Source organism: Tyto alba, unplaced genomic scaffold (genome assembly GCF_018691265.1).
Source record: "Tyto alba isolate M040663 unplaced genomic scaffold, T.alba_DEE_v4.0 Super-Scaffold_46, whole genome shotgun sequence".
In the NCBI taxonomy this organism is placed as follows: domain Eukaryota; kingdom Metazoa; phylum Chordata; class Aves; order Strigiformes; family Tytonidae; genus Tyto; species Tyto alba.
The window spans coordinates 15,367,643-15,388,258 of NW_024881322.1; the positions used below are offsets into that span (position 1 = coordinate 15,367,643).

General features: G+C 42.5%; 1 protein-coding gene across 5 annotated transcripts in view; it reads left to right on the forward strand.

Annotated features, from left to right (window-relative positions):
* The window catches only part of HECW1 (HECT, C2 and WW domain containing E3 ubiquitin protein ligase 1), a 267,781-nt gene that overhangs the window by 148,298 nt on the left and 98,867 nt on the right, over nucleotides 1-20,616 (forward strand). For all 5 annotated transcript variants that reach the window (XR_006166814.1, XM_042806277.1, XM_042806276.1 and 2 more), the window contains one exon: nucleotides 14,861-14,936. Coding sequence is in view for 4 of the 5 variants with exons in the window: in XM_042806277.1 (XP_042662211.1) it covers nucleotides 14,861-14,936 (76 nt within the window). In the remaining variant the exon portion in view is untranslated. The remainder of the gene's footprint in view (nucleotides 1-14,860; nucleotides 14,937-20,616) is intronic.

Consider the following 20,616-nt stretch of genomic DNA (forward strand, 5'->3'; position numbering starts at 1 on the left):
CCATGACTTAGGAAGTAATTTCCAGTCCGGTGATTCTGGGAGGACATTGCGCTTTCATCAAGACAAGAAGCCTGTGTTCTTGTGGTCATTAAAATCATACTGGCACTTTTTCAAGACTAGCAGAGTTGATGCATGAATTCTAATTGTTCAGATTCTAATTTGGGTAATCATGATCCATTTTCAGTGCCTGCAATTTCAAATTAAATTAATTTATCTTTTTTTCATGTCTTGTCCAGCTTTGTCATATAGCACTGCTGTTGGACATCTTTATGTTTCATCTCAGATGTGGGTGGCAATGAGTTACCCCTCAGGTATATGCTAAGAATTAATGTTTTCTGACAGGGTTGGAAATTCTGAAATGAAAGTTGTTGTCATAGCCTTTAATCTGCTATTAATTCCTGTTAGCCGATGAGACAAAGCAGAGGATTTTTGAGCAAGTATTAGCCGTGCTGAAGAGCGCAGTGGCCAGGTTTCTGACTGACGTGTCCATCCAGGAAAATTAGAATACTAAGCCATGGTATTTAGATTAGAGTAAAGAAGAAATGACTCATGTTGAAGAAGGAATGCAAATATTAGCTGAGACAACTGTTTGTGTGGATAAGCCTTCCAAAGAAGTTGAATAAATTTTAAAAGGTGTACAGGGAAAAACATGAACTCACTGCTTATTCGAAGCAATGAATAAAATCCCAAATGCCTCTTTTAAGAGCTTACAATGAACAAGGCAAAATAAGCAGAGGGAGCTGGGGCAGGGAGGAACCTGTTTTGTTAAACCCTTGCAATACCTCTGTAATGGTATGAAAATAGGGCATTGGGAAAACTTGGTAAATGCAGCGGAATTACTGGCTTATGGGTTTACTCTTAAAATATCTGTGATGTTTATAAGAGATCAGTGATTTCTAAAACAACGTTAGGATGTCATAGGCTCATCTTATTTCTTGAGGATGGCGTTTTGTGTAGCGGTATCTGCTGCTGGGTCTCAGCCGAGTGAAAATGGAAGAGGAAGCTTAATCTCCGGGGAGAGATGCTTAAAAAGGTGTGGCTACAGTTTTTTAAGCCTATTGGTGTAGATCAGAGTAATCTGAAAGCCAGATCCACTGAAGTCATAGAAATCTTCATGCCTTATTTGGTGGGTCTTTCTCGCAGAGCCTAGTTGAGCTATTGCACAAACACAGGCTAGATGCAATTTGCTTGTCATTTATGTTGTGCTTCTTTGCCTGGCCATTTTAAATTACTTATTTTGCTATAAGGCATGATGCTTTGGACAGCTTGTTGGAGTATAATGCAAATAAGTTATGAGCCGAGTAAAATGTGGGGTTTTTTGCAGAAAAGAGCACGGAAACTTATTTGTGTTCCCCGTCTAGGGACTCTTGATGCATTGACCACGCTGCCCTGGGCTCTGTGTTGCAGTCAGAGCTGTCACCTGCAGGTTTACAGATGTGAGGGAAATGCTTAGGACACACAGATGAGAAATTAATTGAGTGTATCAGTGGTGAACTTGCTGTGAAAAAGCAACGTATAATTTTACAAAGGTTTGATGCATAATTGAGAACACTGATCAATTCTTGGGTAGATGTACAGATTATAAAGTCTCTGAACCACCCACAAATGGAACACAATTTTTATTGGAAACGCATATTCTTAAGCTAAAGGGTGCTGCATTCCCTGTACTCAGCTGGAAAGCTGACCCGAGGGAGGGAAAGCAGGGAAATAGGTACAAGTCCTCTTCTTGTGTCCATATTGCTTGTGTCTGAACACAAGCCAAGGTACGAACTTAAGCTGAGGTGGGAGATCTCATGCCCAGTCTCTCACTCAGCAGCTCTCGGCAAATTTCACCAGCTGGCCTTCCCTAACGTGGCTGTTCTCAAGCACTGGGAGGATTTCTTCACCTCAGAGCAGCCATCAGCCAGACAGACACACAGAGGGAAAAAAAAGAGGTCGTAAAACTGCAAAGCCAGATCTGCAGCCTGCACTGACCCTGTCTGTGTGCAATCCTGCAGTGAAGTTTCATCTCTACTGGAGCTGATAGGTGCCATTGACTTTGTCCTGATTGGATTTTCAGTAACCAAGGATTTTCCAGCAGCCAGTGTAAAGGAGAAAAATAACTTACTCTTCTTGAAATATCTTCCTTTTGTTCCATTGTCTGCTTTCTTTAGTCCTGGGACGAAAGGAGGATGGGAGGAAGATATGGGGAGAGAAGAACATTACTGTAATTTCACAATGCATGACCCTTTGTAAAAATAGCCAGCACTTAAAATCTGTCCTGCAGTAACCCATACCCTCAGATAACCTGTATAAAATCAGCAGACATGACTGCAGAGATCACTGTGAGGTGAACTCGCACACATTTATTACCTGTGGATTTGTAGGTCAATTTGAACGTTTGTGGCATAACTCACAGGTTGTTTCAGTGCAAATGCCCCAAGCAGGGGAAAGAGAAGAGCAAGTGGTGGCTGAAAGCTAAAAGGTTTTTCAACAACCCAGCACACATCAGTGCCTGCGTGTATCTGCCCTTCGAGTGTACTATGCACAAATGTTCTTGGCTGTGTATGTCCATTTGCACATGCATGCCAGCCCTGTCGTGATCATCTCATCCCTTCTACATAGCTGGCTTTTTTTTTTTTTTTTTTGCTGCTCTTACTTTTCAGTCGTGTCTTTCCCATTTTTTCTGCCGATGATTCAGCTCTTAGGTTTACGTTTTATCTGAATCTTGAGTGTATCTTGGATTGCCTGTACTTAACTTCTCACAAAACCCAGGTGATCCAAAAATACATCTATAATGTTATATTGGGAAAAGGTTATGATTAGAGACAGCTAAAAAAAAAAAAAAGAAGCATTACACTTTATATTCATCAAGAGGCAGACCTAATGCCTCACAGTTATTTTTTAGGTTTACATTTCCTGGTTTCTAAGAGCTCAAGAAGATAATCATGTTCCCTTAACGTAGTTTTGCTGATGGAATACAGTTATATAATGTTGCATACTTTTCTAAATCATTTTTACTATAATTATTACTTGTATGAAAGATTAAGAACAAAAGAGGTTCAAGTGGGGAAATCGATGTAGGTCAGTATGTTACATATCAGCAGATGTGCATAGGAGTATTTCTTTAATAGAATTTTGAATCCTTTGTTCTTTTTTAATCCTTGAATCTCTTGAGAAACATTTTCCACTTCCATTAAATATCTGACTTTTTTTCCCAGCTAGCTGGCCGAGTTCTCAGAAAACCACATTTCCATCCATACTGAAAGCACACAGCCCCTCCCCACTTAATATCTCCAGTTTAAAAACAGGCTTAAATTCTTACATCTGTAAAGTCTGATGGAAAGCAACTGAGTTGTTCTTACACAGTTTCCTTTTTAACTCATTGGGTCTGATTATTATTTACACTGAGGCCCTTTTTACCATTATGGCAATACAGTAGGACTTTCTGGTGAACGTAAGTATAAACCACATTAATTAGACCATATGCTGATATTCTTAGCAAAGGACCACCAGCATTGCTCATACTACTTAACTAACTCTGGGCAATTGTTAGAATTGGGTTCACAAAATGTGTAACAGACTATATTATTTCAGGTACCAATACATGTATGACCTTTTGTCTGGCAGACTAGGACTGTGATGCTAGAGGTAAAGTACTTGAAGGCGACTGATATCTGTTACCACAGAGCTGATACAGCTATATGGGAATAGTTAAGCCTAATACTGGAAAAGTCTGGAGGTACCACTAGTTGTGGCACCAGGAAACCCTGGTTTTAATAGCAGCCTATTTATTTTTCTTGTTGTTCCCAGAAGGATCTCTAACTTAGTGTCGCCGGTGGGCAAGTTTGAAAGTTGCTGTTGTCAGGCTGGAGTTCTAACAAAGCTGTACTGATCACTGTCGAGATTTTTGTTGTTGTGGTGGTTTGGTTTGGGGCTTTTTGAGATGTGTCTGAAAGTCAGGAAGGGAATTCTTAAGGATGTGGAAGATCTGGCATTTTAGAAATGAATTGCTTTCTTTCCTCATAGCATCCTCTACTACCCTTTTCTTTGTTTCCCACTCTTCTTCCGTAGAGCCTTGCCTTTCCTCTTTTCCCCTTTTTACACTTTTTCTTTCCTTTTCTATTTCATTCCTTTCCCCTTTCTGTTGGCTGCTTCCTTTCACAGTTTTGAAGAGCTTCTTGGCTAGGAGCTGCCTGAAGAGTGTGCTGGGCTCTGGCCCCAACCACCCTTGAGGGCCACTCAGCTGCCTCTCAGCCAGCGGTTTGACCGCCGGCACTGTGTGAGCCCCAGAGCCGGGTGGACCAGGCTCGGGGGGCACCCAGGAGCGTGAGGTCTCCTGCTTTGCTGCCCGGGCAAGTCGCAGCTCCACCCGAGGCTCAGCTCACCGGTCCACTGGCTTTGCAGCTGCCTCCCTGCACGGTGCGGGTGAATCTTCACGCACTTTGGAGCTGCTACCACCGAGAGGATGCGCAGGGTTTGCACGTTTAATTTTCAGCTGTGCCTCTGAGGGCGAGGAACAGAGGGGGATACTGCCAAGTCTGTCTCAGGACGTCCTCACTTTCGACCGTGAAGTGATGCGTCCTTGACGGCGGGTCAGCACAGGCTGCTCCAGCATGTTCAGGGCTCTATAACGGCGCTGCAGCAGCAGAAGATAAAATATTAATGCCATAAAGTCAGTGGCTAAACTGTTGCTGCTTTCAGAGGGGTCAAAATTGACTTCCAGATTCAGCAGGCATCCTTGGTGTCTCGCTGTAGATTGGCAGCACAGCCTGCCTGCCAGAGGGGAGAGGGGACGAGTCAGGTTTTTTGTTCACCTCTTTCCAACTGGTTAAGGGGACATGATCCAAGGGAGTGGCCTGGATCAAACCTGCTTCTGTGGAGCCCAAAGTTTTGGATGCTGACCAAGAAGGTTTCCTTCCTGCTCTCTTCCTGGATGCAGGGATGTGCCTGGCAGGGATGAGGGGGAGACGTTTTGTGTAGAAGGCACCTGCTTTTGTGTGAGTATGTTTGGCAGTGTGTGGGGATCTGGGGAGCAAGGGACACGGGGTTTGTGTGGGGTTGGGGGCCACTTCTCTCCGGTATGAATGCTGGGTGAGCACCATGTGGGTAGGAACCTCTGCGTTGCCTTGCTCTGTTCCACAGAATGGTTTCCCAACGTTGATAGAAATGTTTGAGATGAATTCTGCACCGATTTCGATCAAAACTGACACCTGCAACAGAAAACAGTTCTGTTGCTGATAAGATACAATATATTTATTAATATCTACAAGAATTACATCATCATATACACTGTAGCTAATGATTTCTCTGCAGTGACAGCTCTCCTGCATTTAGTTGTTGTGCCTTTCCCCTCTTGTCATATTTAATGCCTTTACGTTCAGAAGTCTTTTGCATCCAATATGCAGCAGGCCATATCCTTCGCGAGGCTTTTTGTGATGCCCAAATTGCTGTAGTGAATTCAGCTATTTTTGGAGACCAGACTTCACAAATGCTGCTTCTCCCCAGAAGTCTTTGCCATACCTCAGGTCTGCTGTAACACCCAACCACAACCATTTTCAGGGTGAGTCTGGCCCCTGTTTTCTTAATCCTTCAGATTGGTCACTGGCATTACATATAAAGAGCATCAGAGCTAGAACTGGATTTGTTTAGTCTTAAGAGAAGTCTTAGGTGGGATGTTACCGATACCTTTACCTACCAAAGGGGAGGGGTGCAGAGAAGGAGGAGGCAGACTCTTCTCCCAGTGCACGGTGAAATGGCAGCAGGCCATAGGCACAAGGTGCAGCAAGGGAAATTCTGAAGACCTCAGGAATACTTTCTTTTTCTCAAGAGAGTAGTCAAACATTGGAACAGGTTGCCTGGAGAGCTTGTGGGATCTCCATCCTTGGAGGTACTCAGAACTCAACTGGACAGAGCTCTGAGTAGCCTGGTCTAAGTTGGTCTTGCTTTGAATGAAGGGTCAGATGAGTCCAGGAGATCTCTTCCAATATTGGTTATTTTATGGCAGTTTGATTACAATCTGTGAGAAGGTGGCTGACTTTCTAAAGCCCACTGCTGTAGAAAGCTGCAGACTAAGAAAAACAAAAGAGTGAGTGCTGTAGCCAGCAGTAGCCAAATAGGAAGACAAAAGCAGTTTTATAAAACGAAATATTTTTTAAAAACAACCACACAAACACACACCCACACACATCTCACCATGTGTTTACTGAGCTAGGATAGGCAGTGTCTGTTGGGTCTAATGGATCTCCCAAAAGACACACAGGAGAAAGACTAAGTGTGAATGAGGCTGCATTAACTAAGTGACTGCAGGCACTGTACAAGGAGATTTTTTTATTTTCTATTTTTTTCTTCTCAGCTTTATCCTTTCTGTGCCATCATAACTAGAAAAAAGCTCAGTGGGCCGAATGGTTGGATTAGTAATTCAGCGAGATCGAGGGACATTTGACATAGCAGAGATATTTTAACATCTGACTAAATCTCTGCGGCTGCCTCATTTCTGCCTAAAGTAGGATCCAAGGTTGAAAATAAAAGGTCTGTAACTCACTTCTGGAAATAATGGTATTCATAGTGAATTGATATTTGGGGCATTCCTTTAGAAGAATGGGCATTGTTCACTGCCTTGCTGCTTCTTTTATGGCGTAAAGGGTCATTGACTCGATCCCCTTGTCCAGACTCTTTGACAACAAGACTAATGCGTTGAGCCATTCTTCAAACAGAGCTCAGCTGAAGGATGTGGTTGTCTCTCACACGCACGAGCATTACACATCTCCGTACTTGTCCCAGCCACACTACAATAGAAGAGCGAGGAGTTCCAGAAGCCCTGAGGAGGGCTGCCTGGAAGCACAGTCTAACACTAATGCAGGTTCCTGCCTTCCAAAGACATTGTGGATGTGTCAGAGTTTCAAGTATTTCTGCTATTTATGCCCTACGTTTTGATCACCCTCGTTGTTTCGTAGTGCAAAGATAAAAGGCGTTAGCAGCAATTTCTCAGTTCTCCATATAAAGAAAATGTTTTCTTGAAAAGTTTGAATTTGGAATCTGCAGGGGAAAATTTTATGCAGAATTACAGGATCTGAACAGTGTCTTGCCTGTCAGTGGCAGAGCTCCCAGTTATTTCTGTGGGTGTAGGGTCTTGCTGAGCTCTTCCTGAGAGGATAATATTTACAAGCAGTTCTTGCTGTCAGAGTGCTTAAGCATATTAATACACTGTGTATGGACATGTCGGGTTTACAGGGTCGATCCTGTCCTGTAGTAGGCAGCTGCCTGATGTAAATCTGATCATAAACCCAGATTTTCTTAGAGACTTTTTTTCTGGATGGTGGTAACTCTGGGAAGCACAAAGCTGTTTAGCAGCTGCAAGGAACGTTCTTCCCTGCTCTCTGGATGTTTTGCAGATTGGGACTGCAAGCCACTGTCATCCTTTGGACCACTTTAAACTTGCTGAGAGACTTGTTAGCGCTCCAAGGGCCCCCGGCATCAAATGGCATGCAGCCTCCCAACCAGCGTGAGAGCAGCTGGCGAGGTGTGCTGCAGAAAGCAGTCCTCCCAGAGGTTTGCTGCTTCTTTTTTAGAGAAAAAATGGCTGCTGCTTAGATGTAGTCCAGCCCTCGACCCAGAAAGCACAACCCAAAGCCTATCCACATGCATGTGTGATTGTGTTTAAGTATCTGAAGATCTAAGCATTTATTTAAATTAAGTTTCAAAGAGTGAAGGAAGATGAGAATCTCTAATTGAAGTTTTTCCTCTGCTGCCAAAGGATAGCTGAAGTTTATTAGGCAGAACTGTTGAGACAATTAAAAAGCTGAACCTAGTAAAATTTTGAAAGAAAAAGATACTGAACTCTATGGGAGATACTGATTTGTTGCCTCAATCCTCGATTTTGTTTTAATTGGAAGTAGTTGCTCTTAACAACCCTTTTCTAGCTTCTGGTTATGCTGAAATAGCATTCTACCCACGTAGGATGGGTTGGGGAATATGAAATATCTTCATACCAACATGAAGACCTGATACACTTGGTACGTACTGGCATTGAATGTCTTCTTATCATAAGCCTGTTGATTGTTGCCTTCTAGAGGACTTTACTGATGATGCTAAGCAGCAATTTTTTCTGGTAATTTAGCTTGGCTGCCAGGGTTTGTTATCTAGAATGTGCTGACAGAATACATAACATTTTCAATGTGAAGAAAATTGTTCACTCACTTACTTTCTACCTTTTTTAAGGTTTTCTGAGAGAGAAGTTTTTGGAATGAAAAACTTCTGTCTCCTCGGAATAAATGAAGTAATCAATAAACGCTGATGCAAGATGAGGTATAAGGAGGTTTCTGCTGACAGAGGGCAATTGCCATGTGCCTGCAAAAGGCAAATTCTCCTCATAATTAGGGAATGGCATTGAGAAGGTGGTGTATTGCAAGGCTGACCGTGACACCCGGGGAAGACTCTGTGTGTGTGTGGTCGCAGTCCTTCAGGGATGTGTGCCAGCAGCGGGGAGCCCAGCCGGGAGTTCGCCTGCTGCCGGAGACACTGGCTGCTGTTCGGAAGCACCTGCTAGAAAAATACTACGGTGCCAGCACAGTGGCTTAACAAGCTAACAGGATAAGTGGAATATATTGCATTCAAGGGCTGGATAATTCTGTTAACAGAGCGAGGGTTATAGCTGAAGCACTGCCGCTAATTAGGGCTAGATTTTCAAAGTGGTGCCTGGGATTGTAACCATAATTCTGTCAGTGACAGGCCTGGAGCTCAGGTCTCAGTTTGCTCCTTTCACAATTCACCCCCTTCCACCCCAGTGTGCCCTGTGTTCCCAAGATGTGGAAGAAGACAAGTGATGGAGAGAAGGGAAGCACTTATTCAGTCTGTGTTTATTTAGTAATATTTCTTTTTCCATAGCTATTCTTTTGAAATTCATCACTTTGAAGGAAATGGGAGTATTCACCCATTTGCAGATCTACTGAGGAATTCCCTCTCCAAAGAGGATGGTAGAATTTGAAGCACGACCCCGGGATGTTATCTTACATTCTTTTACTGTGGAAAGATGCTTCACTGCCAAGCTGTGGAAAACGTATGCCTTTTTCCACTAGATTAGAGAGTTGACCTAATATTAAAAGTTCAGTAAAATCAAGAAGGCAACAGTAAAAGAAAACAGAACTGGTTTAGGGGAGAGTAATTTTCTGAGGAACTCTTCTTGACACCTGAGCCACGTACACACAGTTCTGTTAAATAATAACTCCAAGCTGATTTAAACTGAGATCAGCAAAGCAGTGGAAACTGGTACGTGGCCCCTGCGTTGCGCTGGGCGGTTTTGGACCCATCTTGCATCTGAGATGAACTCAGGGATACAAACAGATGGAAGGAGGCAGGGGACAAGGCATCAGCTGCTTCTTTTGGTCCTGACTGTTGAATTCAGGCTATTAACCTTATTTATTTTGTTTTAAATCTGCAGGCAAATTTAGCACTCTGAAAAAGCAGAGAACAGAGAACTGGAGCTTGAAGCAAGCATAGTGCAGGCAGTTACTGGACAGCCTGCCTTTTCCCCCGCTCTATAACACTGCGTCTTCAGCTCTGACACATCTAGCAATACTTTTTCTGTTTGCTGATGCACAATTTGGGACTGAGTTGAGGCTACTTTTCACTTGTGATTTGAATCAAGCACAGCTTGAAGCCTTCCCTTGTTGCAATGCTCTCATCTGCTGCTTTTCATCCTCAGAGCCAGTGTGTACAAACAGAAAATACTTTGCTTCTGTACTTTTGTAGTTTCTAGTTTTCTTTCATTGTAGACTTCCACCTTCCATACAGGTTTAGACAGTACTGCTTGGATGTTTGAGCCCCTCTGAATACTTTGATATGTTCTTAGATCTGCTTTTTTAAAGGGAAGCTCTTGTGAATAGGTAATATGGTCCAGGCTAGAGCTCTGCCAGTTTACAGTACCTGCCTACGGAACCTGCATTCAGTATTAGAGTAGTTACAAGCTGTGCTGTCAGTGTAAAATATTCTGGGGTTTAATTAGCATCTTTTAAAATTGGAACTTGTTTGTATTGAGCATTAGGTCACTTCCATGATGTTCACCATATAAAGTCAACAAATCCAAACAGGTAGCACAGCACTGTTTGTAATATCACTGCAGCTGCCTCTGTTTTAAATACTGGCCTATGTGAGAGGATTTATATCAGTTACGATGATTAAATGTTATCATGCTTTTGCAGCAGAAGCTACTGATACAGGAGTGCTTTGGTGGTCAGTAAAGAGTAAGATTTCTTAAACCAGTTGTTTCTTCTACTTATGGGGAAAGAAAATTTGCTTAGCTTTGTTGAATCTCTTTGTGTGGTTGCACAGGCCTGAAATGCCCTTCTGGGGAGGAAAGTGTTACACAACGTTAAGACTAAGGCGATACAGTGTTTGTGCTGTGGGTGGGAAAAGGAGTAAGTGCTTGTGTTTGTCAGCTGTGCATATCTAGCTGTGGTAGAAGCATGTAATAAAATCATATTAAACCTGTTTCACATCAGCAGGACTTTTAAAATAATCAAGTTGGTCTACACAATACACAAACATCCTAAAAGGGACTTAGGGGTGCAAAGCTCGCTTTACTAGAACGGTGCACTGTTACTGGTCACTGTGGTACCCAAAAGCAGATTTTCTAGTACATCACCAGGCAAACATGGTTACAGCTTCTTCCAGACCTGCATTCACACTGTCCGTGTGTTGAAAGTATTTGCCTCATCATAACCGAGAAGTACAGGGAGGCCAAATAGGGGCACCCAAGGTGTGCCCTGTAAGCCCTTTACTTTCAGGAGCAAGGGCGTTGTCCTTGTTACTCTCTCATGTATCTAGGTAGACTGGTGAAAGTAAAGTATGTGAGGAGATACTTTTAATCAGCTGTGAGAGTCTCTGTTTCTTAGCTTCTGCTTGGACAAATTTTTAGTGATGCACTTGGAATTTTGCCTCAGCAAGAGCTGATGGACTGTAGTACTCAGGGATTTCTCAATTTTTTTTTTTTTGTTGGGTTTTTTTTTTTTTTCATAACACATACCATGGCTGAAGAGGGAGGGAGTCTCAAGGGCTCCATTTGCTAGTGTGAAGCCTGCCTCCTTTCTCATTCAGGGTCACAACTTCCCTCCAGCATTTGCAGAAACTACTCACAAGGGAAAGTGATACTAGGACGAGACTGTATTGTTTTTAGCTTTCAGTCATCTCCTCCTGTCTTCTTTTTTCTCTCTACTGAAAATATGAAAAGTGCTAGCAAACACGGACCTTTTCCTGAGCTCAGCAAGCCTTGAGAGGCCTGGATCTGGCCCCAAGTACCTCCCCATGTTTTGCAGACAGCCATCACAGGCTCTGGCAGTTGACTTCTGCCGTGCTCCAGAGGTTGGGAAACTCCGTAGCAGACCAGAAGAGATTTTACAGTGTGTGTTTACTGGAGAATGTTTTAAAGGAAGTACCAAAACTTCTCTAAGTGCTTGAGTGCATGTGCTCCCATCGGTGTCAATGGCACTGGCTCTGATTACAGGCAAGGTAAGCGACAGGAGGTTTGAATCTGGTTCAGGAAGCCTTTGGTTTTCCAAGAGATTCAGCTAGGCTTGAAGTTTCAGCTCACGTCCCATCTTTTTTTGTGTCTAGATATGACAGAAGTATGTAATAAAAGGATATTCATCCTGTTCATACCAGCAGGACGTGTAAAAATGGTTAGGCTGGGCTGCACAATGTGCAAACATGACATTATAAACTGAAAATATTGAACTAATTCAGACTGAGCTTTCACTTCAAGGGCATAAAAGAGCACCAAAGTTATTAAGGGAAAATCACATTTATTCCTTTTCATACCAAGGACTTCAAGTCCATTGGATGTCAAGTGACAAGATGGATGTTGTCTTTCTGTCAACTAACAATGTTTTAAGTGGCAGTTGAGAATATAGGGGGGTTTTTTACCTCCTGATGACTAAATTCAAGGTTTACAACAGTGACAAAACTCCCAACTTTAATTATATGGTAGCCACTAAAATCAGTCAGGATTTCTTTCACGAGAAAGGTCAAGCAGGAGGAGTACGGCGCGTGGGGTTCCCCGGCCCAGGCCTGCAGACACCGTGAGCCCCAGCGGTGTGGGGGGCGTTGGTGACCACGTGCCCTCCTTCGCCCTGCCCTGCGTCAACTGCTCTCAGCCGTGGCCTCGCTCCCGGGGACGGTACGGGATTGCGTTAGAAAATGGTGAGCCCAAATTGCAACAGATAGATTTTTTTTTTTATTTTCAGAAAAATCAGACTTCATGTCGGGACACTTTTCTCCCTTCGTCCACTACCATTTCTTCCAACTCTTTGAAAAGCCAATGTTAAAGTAGAATCATTTCACCAGCCTTCCTAATATCCTTCCCTGGGTACATCCGCGCACAGTCGCTCCTTTCTTTGAGAGAGGACATCTACCTGCTCTTGACCCCCCCCGGGCATGTGCCCAGCTGTGCCTGAGGACCTGTGTCGTGGGTGAGAAGGTGCAGCATACACACGGGGAGAGCAGCAGAGCAGTGCTGCCAGACCACTGGAGGATGAGGAGCTCGGGTTTGGGGTGGCAGAGCTGTGCAGGAGGCGTTTGGCTCGGTCCAGTGAAGTCTTTAACGGCGCGTCCCAGGTCTCAGCCCAACGATGAGCACCTCGCTCCCCCAGCCTTTCTGCTGTGCATTCCCCTTCTCGGCTGCCTGGAGAGGGAGAACATCAGAAAAGCTTCAAAAAAGTGTTGTGGTGCGTTTCAGATTAGTAAGGTTAAGTGCTTAGACATTATCAAAATGCCTAGCATTTTGTTGTAGTGTTGCATCGCAGAGAGTTATGCTGGGATAAACTAGAGAGTTTGGGGGTTTTTTACTTGGCAGGGCTGGGTTTTTGGCCCTGTGGTTGTGTGACAGAGGAGTGAGCACTTGACAGGGTAGTGTGGGGTTTTGTCCTTTCACTTATGGGTCTGGGTGTGTTATTACTCTCTTTGTATAATGCGAAGCTTTGACAGTGCAGGTTTGGCTGGATTACTTTATTACTAATCAGGATTCGCAACAATACTCTAATATAACTGTCTCCATACAATTTCAGTAATGTCGATATGGCCCCAAATGAATCATTTAATAGCAACATATTTTTAAGTTTTGAACAGGCTGGTATTTGCAGGACCCCATAAGATCTACCCCAGTCTGTTCAAAGCACAGACTGTTAAACTATTCATACTGACTTCGCAGCAGATCTAAAAGCCTCAGAGAAATGTTTAACAACTGGAAAAAAGCACGTGTTTTGCAAATGTGTGCATATCTAGGTCAGTTGGCCCAGTTACCATTCTGGACAAAATCATGAAAAGACCATAAGTAGTAAGCATTAAAGGATAATGTGTAATAAATGTCAGGCAGTGATGTAGTATGAGAAGTAAATCTTGACAAAGGAAATGCTGTTTCTCAGTGGGATCACAACTTCGACTGTTGAAGGTTACTGAATTCTTGTCATAAAGTACTCATAGTCGCATGTAATATTCTCATTTCAACGTGTGTTTATCCAGAAATCAGTGGTGACTTCAATAAATATATTGAAACCTGCTTAGCTGAGAAGGCCAAAAGTGCAATTACAACTAATTACCTACGATCCAATAGGGATCTATCTTCTGTAATTTGCTCATAGTCCTGCTCTACACAGTACTTTTTTCCCCATTCAAATAGTATGTAAGAAATAAAAAGATTACGACAAAAAGTCAAGTCCAACAGAGTCCTTTTTTTTTTTTTTATAATAGTGTCTAAATTCAACCTGTGTATTTATGTGTCTTGACCTGCCATCTGTGCTTGTTGTTTAATCCCTGCTAGCTGGGCTGCAGTGTCCTCTTGCCCGGGTTTTGCACTCTCTGGGGCTAAAGAGCGGCTTGTTTTCCAAGTTAAGCTTGAATACACAATATTTAATATACTGAGAAATGAGTCACAGCTGAGTGGGACTTCAGTTACTGTTCCCTGGCAGAAATTGGAACTTCACTGCATAAATGCTCATTTTCTTTTTTGCCTGAAAGCTGAACAGTAAGAGTGGTGAGGAGCTGCGGCTTCCCGGGAGCCCAGCAGCACATAATTTGACTCCAGAGTCGTTGGGAGGTAGTAATAGTAGCACCACCTCCCTGCTGAACTTGGAGCCTGACTCCTGATGGCATCTCCTCTGCTCTGTTCAGAGGAACAGCGGTGAAAACTCCTGCTGGTGGGTTCCTGCTGATGGCCCAGACACCAACTCGAAGACGTTTTTGCTTCCCACTTCTCATCATGGCCAGAAGGCAGCCTGGGTCCTCATGGGCACAACAACAGCCCATCAACAAACTTGCTGAACCAAAGACTGGCATTAATACCTAAACTGTGGAGCACAAAGGGCCATCTATTGATTTATTTTACTTTTTTTTTTTTTTTTTTTCAGATCACCCTCAATGCTTATTGTTATTAGAATTCACAGTTGTTTTTTGCACAGGGTATTAGTAAGCTCTCAGAAGTCTTTCTCAAATGGATGCAATAAATTTTCTGGAACAAGATCTTCTACACTAGTAATAAGACGATACAAAGACAGAAGTTATTTTCAGAGATGACAGCCACATCCCCATCCTTATGCACTACTTTTGTCTCCTATTTAATGAGCAGTTTCTTTTTGGGTGAGGAACTGCTATTTTAAAATTACAGTAGTATTTTTGTATCGTTCTATTTTCGTAAGGAAAAACATCCAGGAAGGGATGACTTAGGCCACTAGTGGTTGCATTATTATCTGGATAAAAACATTGTTTTGTTTAATGGTCATCTAATTGATTCTTAGTTGTAAAACTACGAATTTGTAAAAAAGACAGTTACTAAGCAATTTGACTGCTCAGGTGTTAGTGGAGACTACACTCACCTTTATTTTTCTTCCAGCAGATTTTTAAGAGCATCACCAATGAAGATTCAATCCAGGGACAAGGAAGTCGGAGACTGATAAGTTTTTCATTGTCAGGTAAGACTGCCGATGTGGAAGTTTTAAGATCAGAGAGTGGGAAACTGGAGTTCCTAAAACCTTTCATGTTCACGTGTATATATATGTACATATGCACATATTTATGCATGGTTTTTTGCCTGTTGCTCTAGAAGTGATGCTGAGACAAAGAATTAATATCTATGGTTATTGCCACACTCTTCCTTCAACGAGAGTTATGTGCTGAAGTGTCTTGTTCAAGTAGAGTTTTGGGGCCGTGTTTGGTTTTCCTGTTATGATTAAATGTGGTGCTACGTATGTAGGTCAGGGAAAGCAAGATCAAAGGCATGCTCTTTGCTTCCAGAGCAAAATATGATTTGTGGTAGTCCTCTGTTTCTTGGAGAGCACATTCCACAGTCTTGGTCTGGACCTGAGGCAGATCCGTGCGCTGTGGTGCAGAAGCTTGTCTGTATTGCTCCGCAGTGACTCTTGGACTTCTTGAGCCAGAAGACTGCTCTCACTCTGAATTTTCTGAAGAATGTTCAGCCTCATTACTTGGCACATCACTGGAGGTTTTAAAGGCATGGTTCCATGAAGCAGCTACGGACCATTTGATCTGGCTTTGCTAAAATCAATCTGTAAATCACTTCTGTAGAAAAAATGAGTTTGTCAAAAGAGAGTAGTTGTGAGCAAGGTTCTCAATTTGGAGCTTTACACTTGCTTCTTGGTTTCCATACTTTTTAGCTTCTAGAAGACAAAGAGAAGGATGCTGAACTTGACTTGGAAATTCTTTGAGGAAGTAGTACAAAGAAAAAAAGAGTTACCCTCGTTCAAAATTTTTACAAGCCTACGCCTTTGTGTAGGACAAGCCTTTGTGTAAAGTCCTACACTCAGACAAGCATTGCATTACATGATTGGTTTGGCCTATAGTTTATTTCAAGCTTGCCTCTAAGTTGTGTTAAAGTGAACTAGGACTTCCATATCTCTTTAATTTTAAACATGCAAGTCTGCTTTTACAAATTAGGTGGCCATTGTGGCTCTTGAGAGGTTATGTACACTGTAGGGCAGGTTAGACTGACCTGATGGGGCTCTTCTAACACATCACTTATTTTTGCCAGGTTAGACACTGAGCACCCACCCAGTCACATCAATTTTATAAAAGCACAGTTCAACAGAAATAGAGTTAGTATTTTTTTCTTGTTCTTAAATAATCTTTCACAGAAAATGTTGCCCAGAATTAGTAACATTTTTTCATTCTCTCAAGATTCTTTGGCCTAGTAGACCAAGAGATGTCAAGAGTAATAATTTGTGAGACTGCTAAATAATGTTGTCTCAGTGGGCCCTTTTATAAGCTAAACCATCTAATTTACAGCTTGATTCAAAATACGGAAAAACCATACTTTGTAATACGTTTGAGATATCTTATTCTAGTGGTTCTCAAGCAATTAATTTACATTTATATCACATCCATATTAACAGCATCATCACAGCCAGGTATTTGAAAGGCTTTGAGCTCACAGGTATTTTATCAGAAGTCTTTGGTATCGAAATAGTTCAATTTCAGTCTTTCTGAAATTAACAGATTGATACATCACAAGGACGTACTTATTATCTTCTTACTTAGTCAACAACAACCAAAAAATGTTGTCTCTCTCAAAGTACAATTATTGCTATTCCTATATCTCTTATGCTAGCTAATAAAATGCAAATCAAGCCAGGCTTTCCAGAAGCATCAGAAAAAAAATAGGATTCTTTTCCATTTGCACTATTATCACAGCAATAACTTCTCTATTGTCACAAGTCCTTTCAGGTCATATATAGTTCTCCTTTCCAATATCTGCATCTGTATCTGTGTCACCTTCAGTGTCATTACTTAAAAGTTAGGTTTGCAAATTCTGGTTGATTTAGTTGCAATTAAAAAAAAAAAAAAAAGGTGTAAGACCATTAGTCCGACTGAGGACCATTGCGTTAGGTGCTGCACCAACACAGAGCCATAGTGCTCTAAGCAGTTTATCTAAAGAATGCAAGGAGAGCTATGCCTTCTACCGTATCAATTTTTAAAAAGAAAAATTTATTAGAATGGGTGAGAAAAATCTCAAAGTAAGCCAAATCCCAAGAAATGCTGAACAACATCAAGTCCGTTTTAGCTGACTTGTATAGCTAGCTCTACTGCTTAGGAGCTCCAGTGAGACACTGTTAAAATGAACTGTGCAAAACCAGTTTCTTTCTAAAAGTCAGTGACAGAGTGCTTTATTCTTTTTGTAGCTTTATTAAATATTTACTTGGGCAAAATCCATCTGGGTTTTGCCTGAGAAATGATTTCTGGATTGAATAAAAATGTCAAACAAAAAAAAAGTATAAACTGATGCTTCAAGGCAAAAGGAGATTGCTAGCTTCTTGAGAACAGAAATAGCTGAGAATTTGCATTACATCAGTAGGAGTTTTGTTTTCTTCATGTTTGCTTCTTTGGAGACTGGAAGTTGGTCCTGTGAAAGGTTAGTTCAGATTAACAGGTTCATTAGCAACACTGATCTCAAAGAAGATAATTTCCCATGATTAAGCTGCTTAATCATTTATATGATGACTGTATTATTACAGCTTTCATTATTTAAAATACCCAGAGAAATATTCTAAGCCTAATTTAGCTAGATTAAATACAGTCTTTAAGGAAAGCTATGCAGTCACTTTGCATTTACTTTCCGACATGACTTTTCTGCTGTTACCAGTGAATGTCACACTTCTGAGAAGGCGGCTGAAAGTGTCAGAGCTCTCTCGCATGAAGTACAGGAAGAAGAAATGTGCTAAGCTTCCCAAGATGTACCAGCTAGTTCACTGAAGATTCATGGTTTAGTAGCAGTATAATGCATTCGCTGAAAGCCCTTGAAACTATTTTGTTGGCTGGTATATTTAGAAAGTGTTATCATGAGGTTTGCATGATATGCCTCCTAGCTATATGCATCAAATATATATGCATCAAATAACTCCTTTCAGGCTTTAATATTTCACAAATCTCATGTGTTTGCACACTCTTTATTTATGTGTTCTCCTGGAACAAATGACCAGAAGATCTGAGTATTTCACAAACACTCAGGCACAAACACCCTCATCACACCTCTCCAAGAAATGTTGCTAGGTATTTTTGTGTGCCTTTCAGAGCAGACATTGAGGTAGTATCAGTTGTCAGTTTATGGAATTCAAGAGTACAAATCACAACTGGAAATAGTATTAGGTCCACTATGGATCATTTTGGCAATAGTAGTTACCATGAAAAGCTTGATCAAAATGCAGATATGTAATACATTTTCTCTTTCAAGCATTTTTTTTAAATCCTAGAGACCAACTTTCTAACAGGAGTTCTAGCCACTAAATTTTGCTTGTTAATATTGCTGCAAACCTTCCTCTTCTTCTGCCCTGCCCTGCTCAAGCTAACTTGCCCAGATGCATTCTTTATAAACCTGAGTTACTAATCACTCGACTTTTTCTTACCCATCAGAGTTTGTGTGAAGGTGAGGTGACTTTCCACCACCACCAGTACACCAGTACCTACCAAGTGCTGCAGTGCTCTAGGCTGACAGCTTTCAAAGCCTCCAAAGGCTTTGAATTCGGCTCCTCCATTATCGGATAGAACACGGGCCACCTTGCTCCGTGGGCTGGAGTGCTGGGTGAGTTTGGCTCAGACGTACCTTGCAGGCAGGCGTGCGGTCTGGCTCTGAGGATACCGAGAGATGGCACTTTGCTCCAGTGGCTAATCGCTTGCGGTGATAAAAACTCCCCCTCGCTGTGTTAAGCTGTTCACATTAGCTGTTCAGGCTTTTTCTGTGTTTTCCTTCCTGATGAAGACAATTTAAAAGGCAAGGCAGCTTGTCTTTCAGCAATTTTTAAATAATTAATTCCTCTACTCCTTTTCATTTATTAATAGACCTATTTCTGATACCTCTGCTGCCTCTTCCTTACACAAATGAGAATCCCTTTAATTTTCCCTTGTAGCATTGCCAGCTGGAAAAATTATTTTTTCCTCTTTTCCACCATCTTAGTATTTTGCCTGGGAGCCTCATGTGACAGAAATGTTTTGGCTTATCTGTTCCACATAGTCATTTTTTTTAAATCTCAGATCTTTAACCATCTACTTGTGCAACTACACCAGTTCCATTCTTTCTTAAATTCTTTTCTAAAAGGAAAATGGAGTCTGTCTATAGGTCTGTAGATTTCTGAGAACAGAAAGAACCACTTTAATGATCTTATTTAACCTCTTGCATATTGCCAGTTGCAGAACCTCATTCAGTAGCTGATCAAGTCGGTAATCTATTGTGTATTATGTAATATCTTTCTCAATTCCCCTGCATTGCTTTTCTCTGTTGGATTTTAAGGCTTCCTATCACTGCACATTACTGTTTGACTTCTAGAATTCCTATATATTTGCTTATTGAAATCTAATACCAGAGGCAATACTTCTGTGAATCCGTGCTCACTTTCCCAATGACAAATTTTAGTATCATATACTGCTGCATGAAACAAATTGGCATTTCCAAACCAATGTGATATTGCTGTGCTCTTAATGTTGAAAGGTTATTACACTACTAGTAGCTAAAATAATTTCTATTGCTTTAAAAGCACACAGCTGAGAGGCAGTACCTATGTGCCTACTGCTGAATCTTGAGCAAGCAGAGTTTTGTTGTTCCTTCCTTTGAAGCCACCACTATGTCTTAGGTAGCCCAGCTCGGTATATGAACTGCTGCCCTCTGAGATAGGTTCTACTTGTTCTGGTCAAGCTCTGCAAAGTGCACTCTGCAAAAGAAACACTGACATATTAGTACCCTGGCCACTACCTTACCTCATTGATAGTCAACCCAGATACCAGTCCCTTTCAAGTACATTTTTTCAGTGTCAGAACCCAAACTGACAGCTCTTAAGGAATTTACAAAGGAATACTGAATGGAAATGTTGGAGCTGTCCATTGACATCCTAATTAGCAACTCACTTGTGATGGATCATGAAGATGGTTTGTTGTGTCTTGAAACATGAACTTTCAGGATCTCAGTAAGATCACAGTCCTAGAATCATAGAATGATAGAATGGTTTGGGTTGGAAGGGACCTTAAAGCCCCCCCAGTGCCCCCCCCTGCCCCGGGCAGGGCCCCCTTCCCCCAGCCCAGGGGGCTCCCAGCCCCGTCCAACCTGGCCTTGAACCCTTCCAGGGAGGGGGCAGCCACAGCTGCTCTGGGCACCCTGGGCCAGCGCCTCGCCCCCCACACCATAAATTTCTTCCTTAGATCTCATCTAAACTGACCCTCTGGCAGTTTGAAACCATCTTCCCTCGTCCTACCCCCACCCCCCCTGACCCAGAGTCCCTCCCCACCTTTCCCGTCCCCCCTCTAAGCCCTGGGAGGCCGCTCGAAGGGCTCCCCGGACCCTTCTCTCCTCCAGGCTGAACCCCCCAACTCTCTCAGCCCGGCCCCCCAGGGGAGCTGCTCCAGCCCCCCCAGCATCTCCGTGGCCTCCTCTGGCCCCGCTCGAGCAGCTCCGTGTCCTTCTGCTGTTGGGGGCCCCCGAGCTGGCCCCAGCACTGCAGGGGGGTCTCCCCAGAGCGGAGCAGAGGGTTACGCTGTCCGTGTCACCAACAAAGATGTTAAACAGCGCCGGTCCCAACACTGACCCCTGAGGAATGTCCCTCATCCCTGCTCTCCATTTGGACACTGAGCCATTGACCACAACTCCTTGAGTGT